The sequence below is a fragment of the Bufo bufo genome, chromosome 3 (genome assembly GCF_905171765.1).
Source record: "Bufo bufo chromosome 3, aBufBuf1.1, whole genome shotgun sequence".
In the NCBI taxonomy this organism is placed as follows: domain Eukaryota; kingdom Metazoa; phylum Chordata; class Amphibia; order Anura; family Bufonidae; genus Bufo; species Bufo bufo.
The window spans coordinates 407,271,018-407,282,884 of record NC_053391.1 but is presented as its reverse complement, the minus strand read 5'-3'; the positions used below and the strand labels follow the sequence as shown (position 1 = coordinate 407,282,884).

At 39.4% G+C, this 11,867-nt stretch overlaps 1 protein-coding gene across 1 annotated transcript in view; it reads right to left on the bottom strand.

Moving 5' to 3' along the window:
- Positions 1-10,973: 10,973 nt before the first annotated feature.
- Positions 10,974-11,867, bottom strand: part of ZZEF1 (zinc finger ZZ-type and EF-hand domain containing 1) — a 183,981-nt gene continuing 183,087 nt past the window's right edge. Inside the window, exon 55 of the mRNA XM_040424851.1 lies at positions 10,974-11,816. Coding sequence (XP_040280785.1) covers positions 11,742-11,816 — 75 coding nt within the window. The 3' untranslated portion in view covers positions 10,974-11,741. The remainder of the gene's footprint in view (positions 11,817-11,867) is intronic.

Below are 11,867 nucleotides of genomic sequence, written 5' to 3'. Positions count from 1 at the left end.
AGATGATCACGTGTCATTCCAGTAATAATGTGATGGCAATAACACATTATTACTGGAGTGACACGTGATCATCTATTTATTAATCAATTCATTAGTATGAAATATATGCACTGACACTATAAATATCAATTTGGCATTGGGTGCGCCAAAGACAGAGCACCTTTTTCCAGAAGTCTAGGAAGGTGAGCCACTGTATTATTATTATACTACCACTAAAAAAGTATTTGTCCTTGGTGCCTTGATTTTCTTCCACTCTTTAGGCTAGGGCTCACTCTGCCAGATGCACCTACTGATCATGAATGTGGTTGCACAGAAATCCACAGCTTTAGATTTCTGCTAACTGTTGTGGTGTGGTCATGTCAACCTACAGTATTATTATGTGTGATGTAGTAGTGCAACATTGCCATTAGCAGATTTAAAAGGATCATGTGAGTTTTCACTCCTATGGGTGATGAAAGGATATTGAGGAAGAAGACATCCCTCCCAGAGAAGGGACCATAGGTTATCAGCACAGTTTTGGAAATCATGCCTATTGGGGGTCTTCAGAACTCAGCTTCAATGTGAGGGTCACTGTGTTCAGCTGCCCATCAATCAACAAGTAATGGCATGTCTTATTAGTCATTACTTACTATGACCCTTTGTCTACATTTTCAATTTACTCATATTACAAATAGTCATTTTTGTGGGTAGTGAGTGGGAATTTTCTGTTTTTATCAGATTAGGATCCCGTTCAACACTATAAACGTACATTAGTTTCAATATGAAATACTTCCTCATTTCAACATTTTGTCTTTTTTTGGAACTTCTAATAATTGCTGTTTCTTTCCTTCCCTTTGCTGAACGTGTGCCATATACTCTACTTTAGAATAATTTAAGAGTACATTTGTTATTGTTTCATTCCTTCTTTAGACAATATTAAGCAATCTGCCAGTCTGCTCTAAATATCAGTCTCTTAGTAACACTGCTTTAATTAAAGGAAGAATGTCCAGTGTATATGAGCTCTGATTTTTTGAATGACTCTATTGTTAAGCTTGAAGGAGCAGTGAGAACAGCCAACTATGGATTCTGTGGGAATGTCTTCTAGCCTATAAAACATTCTCCTTAAATAGAAGACCAGGAACTCACTTCTTCCATGATCATTAAGAGGCCTTTATATTTAAAGGTGCTTTCATGCCATCTAAACCTACATACAGTAAAGAGAAAGTGTTGAGTATGCAAGTATTATTAAAGTGATTTTCTGGGATTAATATCAGATTGGTGGGGGTCCAACTTCAGGAACCCCCGCTGATCAGCTGTATGAAGAGGCAGTGGTGCTCCATGAGTGCTTAGGCCTCTTCCTCGGTGCAGCTCAAGTGAATGGGGCTGAGCTGCGTTGCCAAGTATAGCCACTATCAAATGAATGGCTCTGTGCCTGTTGAGCTGCGAGAAGGCTGCGGCACTCACCGGAGCTCTGGTGAGTGCCACAGCTTCTTCAAACAGCTGACTGGTGGGAGGCTGGAAGTCAGACCCCTTTTGATCTCATTTTGGATAACCTTTACACAATACCCCTAGATAAATTGCTTGAAGGGTTTAGTTTCCAAAACTTTTTGGACTTTTACACTGTACTGGTAACTCAGGGGCTCTGCAAATCTGACATGTCACCGGAAAACCACTCCAACGAAATCTGCCCTCCAAAAGCCGACTGGTTCCTTTCTGTGACCATACAGCAGTTTATGTCCATATATGGGGCATTGCTGTCTTCAGGAGAAAATGTGTAACAAATTGTTCCTTATGACCTCTAAGGTAGTACAGACATAAAGGCATAAGCAACAAAAACTGCCATTTTGATTTTACGATTTTGAAATTTTTTGCCCCATCGTTGTTCTCCTGGGTGACAAGTCACAACCACAGGCATATGGCAGTGGCTTTCTCCACTCCACCCATTGAAAACACACACACACTTGACCGACTGAAAGTGTATAGGCACCTTTAGAGGCACTAGATAGACAACACAGCCAATTATATGGATGTATCCATGATGAAAATCTGAATTTTGGACAGATTACCTGTCCTGGTTTTTGAGCTCCTGAGTTGGTACAGCTGTGGGAAGTAATTCTATTTTCTGAGCACTACGATGGGGTATTAACTACAACACAGCACAGGGGATTTCAGTTTTTAACAGTAGTGTTCATCTCACCATCAAGAAGCTGCATGTCCCAAATCTCGCTATTTTGTCACATTATGACAGCTATGCAAATTCATTCCCATCTCTGGACATGGATATTTCACATTTCACAGATGGATCCGGCAGAAGCCCTGCAACTGTGCTTGAAATGAAAGTAACGAGATTTAGGATCATCGTCACAATGGTTGCTAACCAGCCATTTGGAAGCAGCCCAACATTACTTTGTGGACCGTCTCAGGTTTGATTTAACTATACTAATAAAATAAAATTTGCCTGGCTTATGTGCCTTATCTGAACATCTGCACTCTGACTAGCCTGTCACTCCCAGAATAAAGGCAGGATATGACTCATTACTATATTAGATGCTCTGTGCCCCATGATAATGCATGTAACACACTACAGCATTCATATAATACAGTACTACACTAACAGTAGATAAATGTGTGTTAAAAGGACAATATTCATGTACTTAAAAAATAAACTAGGAAATGCATTTACTTCTATTGCTAATAAAAGGTGCCTGTAGTTTACCAGTAAGTACACTGCTGATTTACATGTGTTATATGCAAGCTCCTGATCGTTTCTTTCTCAACGCGGTTAAAAGGGTTATCCCATTATTCATTTTCATACCAAAAGAAACAATTTTAATAGCAGTTTTAAAGTAAATGACGGTGTTTCTAGAATAGGATATCTTCATCATTTTTTGCTTCCATGTGCTCCCTTTGATGCTGATTCTTTCAGTCATTTTAGTAGCAAAGTAAACATTAAGCTGGGCTCAAACGTGACTGAAAATCCAGTGGAAAAATCTGCTCCGGTTTTCATTACGTTTCTCCAGCAAAAACCACAACAAAACCAAATGTATTACATGTGATATTTGCTATGGAAAAGCTAGCAGATTTCAACATCCACTAGGGAAATCTGCAGAATAAATTGATATGCTGCAGATTTCAGGTCAATTCACACCGGTTTTTTTTTGTATGCAGCACGTGAATAAGTATTCAGAAATTTGGCTGGTGCTTTACAACACTGTGGATAGGTCATATGAAAATACATGGCAGCTAATCAGTCACATGTGAACCCGGCCTTAAAACATAAAACTGAGGTTTCATAAAGAGTTTGAATAATGCCTGTGCTTTTTTGTACAATCATAACTGTGAAGGAACAGGTGTTTTTTGGGCTTCTCTAATGACTCTTTCAGCCATATTATTCCCTGTTTCAGTTGCACAGCTAGATGCATTTCCCTCAGAAGCAGGGGGTGTCTCCCTTCTGTGGAATCTGACAGCACTCTTCTGTAGTGATATCCTTTCTCTTAATTTTTACTATGTTTGTTTTCCTCCTACTTATCTCACAGAACAGATAAGTAGGGGGAAATCCGACTTACGGTAGACGCATAGGAGGCTATAATCTTTAAAAGCTGAGTAGAAGTAGTTCTTTTACCAGGCTCACGATCTCAGCCATCTGTGACAACAGGCTGTGGACTGCAAATTAGGTGAAAAAGAGACCCCTAGTGGCCATGACTTTACAGCTCTCTCAGGTGGATGCATATTTTTTATAAAAAGCAGCAATTTAGAAATTTGCTAGTTACACAATTCTCTATTACACTGCGTGCAGAATTATTAGGCAAATGAGTATTTTGACCACATCATCCTCTTTATGCATGTCTTACTCCAAGCTGTATAGGCTCGAAAGCCTACTACCAATTAAGCATATTAGGTGATGTGCATCTCTGTAATGAGAAGGGGTGTGGTCTAATGACATCAACACCCTATATTAGGTGTGCATAATTATTAGGCAACTTCCTTTCCTTTGGCAAAATGGGTCAAAAGAAGGACTTGACAGGCTCAGAAAAGTCAAAAATAGTGAGATATCTTGCAGAGGGATGCAGCACTCTTAAAATTGCAAAGCTTCTGAAGCGTGATCATCGAACAATCAAGCGTTTCATTCAAAATAGTCAACAGGGTCGCAAGAAGCGTGTGGAAAAACCAAGGCGCAAAATAACTGCCCATGAACTGAGAAAAGTCAAGCGTGCAGCTGCCAAGATGCCACTTGCCACCAGTTTGGCCATATTTCAGAGCTGCAACATCACTGGAGTGCCCAAAAGCACAAGGTGTGCAATACTCAGAGACATGGCCAAGGTAAGAAAGGCTGAAAGACGACCACCACTGAACAAGACACACAAGCTGAAACGTCAAGACTGGGCCAAGAAATATCTCAAGACTGATTTTTCTAAGGTTTTATGGACTGATGAAATGAGAGTGAGTCTTGATGGGCCCGTGGCTGGATTGGTAAAGGGCAGAGAGCTCCAGTCCGACTCAGACGCCAGCAAGGTGGAGATGGAGTACTTTTTTGGGCTGGTATCATCAAAGATGAGCTTGTGGGGCCTTTTCGGGTTGAGGATGGAGTCAAGCTCAACTCCCAGTCCTACTGCCAGTTTCTGGAAGACACCTTCTTCAAGCAGTGGTACAGGAAGAAGTCTGCATCCTTCAAGAAAAACATGATTTTCATGCAGGACAATGCTCCATCACACGCGTCCAAGTACTCCACAGCGTGGCTGGCAAGAAAGGGTATAAAAGAAGAAAATCTAATGACATGGCCTCCTTGTTCACCTGATCTGAACCCCATTGAGAACCTGTGGTCCATCATCAAATGTGAGATTTACAAGGAGGGAAAACAGTACACCTCTCTGAACAGTGTCTGGGAGGCTGTGGTTGCTGCTGCACACAATGTTGATGACAGAATCCATGGATGGCAGGCTTTTGAGTGTCCTTGCAAAGAAAGGTGGCTATATTGGTCACTGATTTGTTTTTGTTTTGTTTTTGAATGTCAGAAATGTATATTTGTGAATGTTGAGATGTTATATTGGTTTCACTGGTAAAAATAAATAATTGAAATGGGTATATATTTGTTTTTTGTTAAGTTGCCTAATAATTATGCACAGTAATAGTCACCTGCACACACAGATATCCCCCTAAAATAGCTAAAACTAAAAACAAACTAAAAACTACTTCCAAAAATATTCAGCTTTGATATTAATGAGTTTTTTGGGTTCATTGAGAACATGGTTGTTCAATAATAAAATTAATCCTCAAAAATACAACTTGCCTAATAATTCTGCACTCCCTGTAAATAAAATTGTGTGAAAGTATAGTGACTCTTTAAGACTGATTTACACATGCCAACCTTGCAGGCAATTATTTGGAAGGAATGCGTCCTTCCTGATAAAAGCCAGATCATCAGTGGAGGTAAGAACTGCATTTACATGCAGCACTCACTCCCACTGTATGTGTACGATCGATATCTACTGCCATTGCTCGTCCCGATACAGATTCATTGTTTCTGGGCAGCAGATTGCAGTTCACATAGCATAATCTGCTGCCCAGAAATTGTGAATTAGGTGTCCACATAAAAAATTAATTCACCCGATGAACGAGTGTTTTGCTCATTCACCGGGTGATCGGCGGCAGCTTTAAATGGGCCGATATTTTGTAACGAGTGCTTGTATTAACGTTCATCCTCCGTAATCGACCTGACAATTGCACTGTGTAATTCCACCATAACAATGATAGTCGGATTTCTAAGAAAATGTTATAGCCATCTTAAATCACAATTATCTTTATAGAATCAACAAGATGAATGAGTTTTGTGGTAAATATAATAGTATATAAAAACCTAGATTGGAAAAATAAATTCAGTACTTAAGTATTATTGTAGGGGGTAGGAAAATTTTGTTCTGCAAAATAATGAGCTTTTAGCCTCAGAACAAGGATACGGAAAAGTTAATTTCTTACTAAAATGGATTAACATACTTGTTGGACTTAAGGTTATTCGTCATAATTACATTAACCAGTAATTCCAGTATAGACGACTACTGCTAGTATTGCAAGCAAGACTAGTACATTGTTATGTGACCATAGAACGACTGACTGGGGCAGACTGTGTTAAGAATGTAGTGTCAAAAGGTACTACGAGTTATGTTTCACCCCATCCCTACAGAGTCCTGTATATTTTTGCTCACATCATTACACCATCCGGGCAATGGTACAGGGGTTTTCTGACGTTTAACCACCTAACTGTTTTGCCCCAGTCCAGCTCCAGCAGTGGGAAAAGTGGCTAACTGGAGGGGGGAGGGCTACTTTAGATGCGGCTTTCTCCTGAATGGTAGCAGCTAGAAACATGCAACTGATTTTGTTTGAAAGCTGACATTCCAGGCATTCAGACCAGAATGATAGCACTATGTTTAGTACAGGCGAAGATATCACCAATAGAAATCGGCATACTGTGAATGCAGCTGGAAGTGAAAGTAAAAACAGGGTTCCCCCGCGATTATTCCCGACTCGATTTCTACCAGTGATTTCTCCTGTGTTGCTTGGACTTTAGCTGTCATTTTGGTCTTGTATGAAAGCCTGGAATGTCATACAAGACCAGTTGCAAGTTTCTAGCTGCTACCATTCAGGAGATAGCAGCATCTACAGCAACCCAGCATTGCACAGAGAGCAAAGCCTCTAGGGGTAATGGCAATGCCCCCTAGAGGCTCATTTGCATATATAAAAAAAATGTAGGGACATGTGGACATGGAACCAACACAGATGTCTTCAGGTGCCAAGCGCACATGTAACAGGTCAGCCAGTATTAAAAGTACAAATCTGAGGGCACTTTAGTTCCTCCCTGCTTCCCTCGACAGTCCTCTACTTGATTGACAGGGCTAAGTGTCCAGTTGGAGGGGGAGTGTACAGGGAAGCAGAGTGGAAGAGCTAAAGTGCAGTAAGTGGCTAGGGCCTGCCCTCCGTGCCCTTAGGCTCTAATTTGCATATTTATAAAAACTTATTCATCCTAAGCTCAACAGATCAGGGGAAGAAAGTATATTTTTAATAGCAGGGTCAGCTCTATCAAACATTATGGCTGGTTTGCTAGGGTTGATCCTGCTGACAGATGCCCTTCAAATACTGCTGACCTATCCAATCTGGATAGGTCATCAATATCAGATTGACTCTTGGCTGTGGTGTTCAGGTGTGCACTGTGTGACCTTTCCTTGGTCTTTGAAGTCATATCCATCTATCACATTGCTTTTATGTAGTTTAGCGCCATTCAAAGCACAGCCACTATACAATGTATGGCGCTGTGATTGGTATATTTAGAAGATAATGCAGAGTTCATCCGAGTGCCCTGGCCCCTTCAAACAGCTGCATGGAGGGGGTGTCAGGATTAGGATCCCCAACGATCTGATGTTGATAACATGTTCCAAGGATAGGTCAGCAATAATTAGGTTCCAGAAAACCCCTTTAACCAATGTATAATCACGAATTTAGCAAAATTGTGTCCCATATTCTCACCATCTTCAAGATCAGCATTTGTAGTCAGTGAATAGAAACACTTATTTACATCTAGAGGCTGAAAACCTTATACTTTTCACAACTTGCTACAGTATGAAAAAAAAACATTAGGGGACTCACAGCAACTGTAACATATCGTAGCTTGCAGAGCCAATTCATTTTAGTTGCAGGTACAGGCAGACAGATTTTTATCATTTAGCTTGCTCATTGTGAGAAAGGAAGTAGGAGACAAAGTCTTAAATAAAAGATATATGCTACAAACACCCTGGAAAAAGAAAAGCCTGCAAACTGAAAATGGATTGCTGGTCCCCCAAAGCAATGACTACACCACAGTGACATTGCATCTATAATGACATCATATGGCTGCAAAGAGTAGCGGAGTGGCGTATAGCACAAGAGCAGGGCAAGTAGTGTGGGTCACCGCTGACCTCCATCTATTGGCAGATCTGGGCTCTCCTGGCCCTTTTTGTGGCACTCCAGAACATAGTAGATGTGCAGCTATATTTTTTTTGTAGTTTATGGGAGTAGTGGCACACTTAGCTCCATCCATCTACTAGGGGGAGAAAAGCACCTCATTATCCTGACAGGTGGGAGTCCTGGAGGGGGACTGCCACTTATCAGACCTTTATGGCATATTACATACAATATGCCATTCATTCCTCATATAGCAATACCCTGGCAAGATTTATTGTCTAACTTGGAAGTCGTTCAATCTTGGAAAGGCCATGATGCCAATTTGAACAGAGCCTAAAATTATGCTTTTGGACATGCCAAAATGTAATTTTATTCTTACACTAGAAAGACTGTTATTCTAATAGTCTACAGTCGAGGATTTGTTTGATGAGACATGGGAGGAAATTTAGTTTTTATAAATATATCCTATTAGTACTACTCTATTATACTATATCATGTACTTACAAAGTGTCATCTGCTGAATCTCATGATGTTACAAACTCAAAGAACTGCCAGTACTCCTTTACTCTGGCCAAAGATGGCAAATCTGACTGCCTGATTTGTGGATTAGGTCATAAAGGGGAATAAAACTGTCAATAATGGGAAGGTGTTTAAGGGTACTTTCACACTAGCGTTAGTCTTTTCCGGCATAGAGTTCCGTCCTAGGGGCTCAATACCAGAAAAGAACTGATCAGTTTCATCCCCATGCATTCTGAATGGAGAGCAATCCGTTCAGGATACATCAGGAGGTCTTCAGTTCAGTCTTTTTGACTTTTCAGGACAGAGATAAAACCGCAGCATGCTGCGGTTTTATCTCCGTCCAAAACTCCGGAACACTTGCCGGAATGCCGTATTCAGCATTTTTTCCCATTGAAATGCATTAATGCCGGATCCGGGCATGAGTGTTCCGGCCAAACGGATCCAGCATTGCGGTCTGCGCATGCTCAGACCGCAAAAAATGTGAAAAAAATAAATGCCAGATCCGTTTTTCCGGATGATACCGGAGAGACGGATCCAGAATTTCAATGCATTTGTCAGACAGATCAGGATCCTGATCCGTCTGACAAATGCCATCATTTGGCATATGTTCTGACGGATCCGGCAGGCAGTTCCGGTGACGGAACTGCCTGCCGGAATCCTCTGCCGCGAGTGTGAAAGTACCCTAATACTGAACAAAACGATTTTGCAACATGAAGACTCCTGTAAGAAAAGGCAAAGGCAGATCTGGGCCCATGGCTGATAACCATCCTTATCATGTGTGGCTTTAGTTGAGATACCGTATGCAATTATTGGAACATACAATATTTACTTACAGGGTGTTCATTTATTGTTCTACAAGATGGCATATAATGTGGCAAACAGATAGTCTGACTGCTTTTTACATATACGTATATATAATAAAATATCAAACAGTTGCATTCACTATATTTTATTAGTGATTTTTTTTTTTACAATATATTCCCATTATATTGAGATCATATGTATAACTTTTTACATGAGAAATTTATAATATAGTATATTTTTCTTTACAACCAAATAACAAAAATCTCTCAAACCCTTAAAATAGAAAAACAAACAAAACATAATAAAACTGGTTTGTAAAAGAAGAGAATTTCAGAAACAAATCTTAAATACAGTGTGTATCCTTGTGTGTCTACACATTAAATGGTATATCTTAGGCACATTTTGTTAGCATACCATTAAGCCAGCAATGTCTTTATAACATTGGTTACAGCCACATCAAAGCAACTAATGTGTTTTTTTTTTTAAGCATGTTGAACAGTCATATAATCTTGCATTATGTGCTGTGAGTCGCAGTGCGAATGACTCCAAATAACTGAATGTCAGGGTAGGGCAGAACATACATTACTACTGAGTAAGTGCAAACCATGCTTCTCCGCTACAGACAGGACACCGTGCAATACCAACTGCACAGCCCGTTTGTAGTCTCCAAGATGCAAAGCATCTGTCTTTGTAAAATAAAAAAACAGGTTGATCATGTACAGTTTATAGACAATTTAAGATGAAACTAGTGGAAATAAGATTTAATAAAATCTTGATGCAGTGAAGGCAAATAAAATGTATAAATAGAAGTATAAAAAAAAAAAAAAAAGGTAAATCTAAGTATTACCTACCTACTGATTATCTATGTATTAGAGTAGTGGCAACTGATTAGTATCACTTCAGGCGTCCCTGACGTCTACCTAGTTCTTAGTGAATAGATAGGTTCATGTACTGTATACAGCAGATAGGTCTACGTTGAGAGCAAAAGATGGATCACCTATATGCTACTAAGAAAAAAACAACCAAAGATGATAAATAAGATATAAGATGAATGACGTTTCACAGATCCACAGTTTCTACATCATGTAAACTGAGTATATGTTTAAGCTAGGCAATAGAAAGCAGTGTGACATTTAGCCTGAGAACTAGTGCCATCAAGGATTATAGATAAAAAAGAAAAAAAGAACAACCTGTTTTGTGCAAAACTTGAAAAGATTAGCCTGCACTACTAGCAACTGGCCATGCATGGAATTCATTTGACTACACGTAATGGAAATGATTATCTATGTTTAGAAGATTAAATGGCTTATGGGGAATAAGAGGACAAAAGATGCATGGATGTGAACAAGTGGCAAATATGCCACAAAAGAGACCAGCTACCATGCATACATAGAGCCTCCTGCTTCACAAGGAGGATGGGCAATGCCATTTGCTTCCTGCGAACAATCCACATTATTGTCATGGCACACGGAGACTTAAACTGATTAAAATAATATTAAATTCCTCCATAATTCAGCTATCTTGAGTTACGTGAAACCCAGAACTGTTAAAAACTCTAGATCACCTGAAATATAAAAAGTTAAATAAGATCCTGTGTAATGAAAAATTTGAGTATTTATTGTAGATTGACACAAAGTGTTGCTATTCTGTACACGAGAACATGAGATGGTGGAGAACAGCTGTATGCAGATGATTAGTGGAGCCTGCATTCAGCGGCAATGCATGTGTCCTAAAAAAACTAAAGTACTGAAAGACTTCTCCCCAACATCTCGCAATGTCATAGGTGTTCTTACGTGATATGCTGTAGGCAATACATGTAGTAAGTACCATATTGTCCATTAACAGTATTCTAAGAATGGGCATGCAGATGCCATAGACATAATGTTCTGTAGAAAACACAGAAAATGATGATTATCCCTTTTTAACAGGAAAACAAGGCATAACTGTATTATCTTCATCATCTATTGTAAATCTACTAACAAGGTACAAACGAAGTCTGACAACTAGAATATAGGCATTTAAACTAAAGAGGGGTAGGGATAAGTAAGAAAACTAGTGCAAAACAAATCATGGCCCAAAGAAACCCATCAGATATCTGCTTTCAGTTTCACGTGATAAGTTCCAATGGACAATCCTGCTGCTTCTTTCACAACCTCACCAGCTTTGATTTGATACCTAATAAGTACTGAAAAGCTCAATTACCTTAAAAAAGTGCTTTTTACCTTTTTTTTTTTATAATAGTAATATCTTCCTATACTTGATTGGCATACAGTACCATCCCTATTATAAACCAGACAAAAAAATTAAAATAAAAAAAAATATAAAAAATTATCCTATACCATTTAAGACCTAGTGTTGCACATTTATAGCAGTAGTGCTGTAAGAAAATCAAGGTGTTTTAAGTGCAAATGTTAATAGGCAGGTGCATGTACAGTCTTCAATACACATCTGCTAGGTCGTGATCTTCTTAAGTTTCGGGTGGAATTTTCACAGGATATACTACCGTCCTCTTATCCAGTCCATATACTTGTAGACTTGTTTGGGTAGTTGATCGCAAAGCTGATAGCAGCAATGTTTTTCAGTGCCTGTAAATGCAAAGTGACAATGAGAAGACCATTTCATTGCTTGTTCACAGT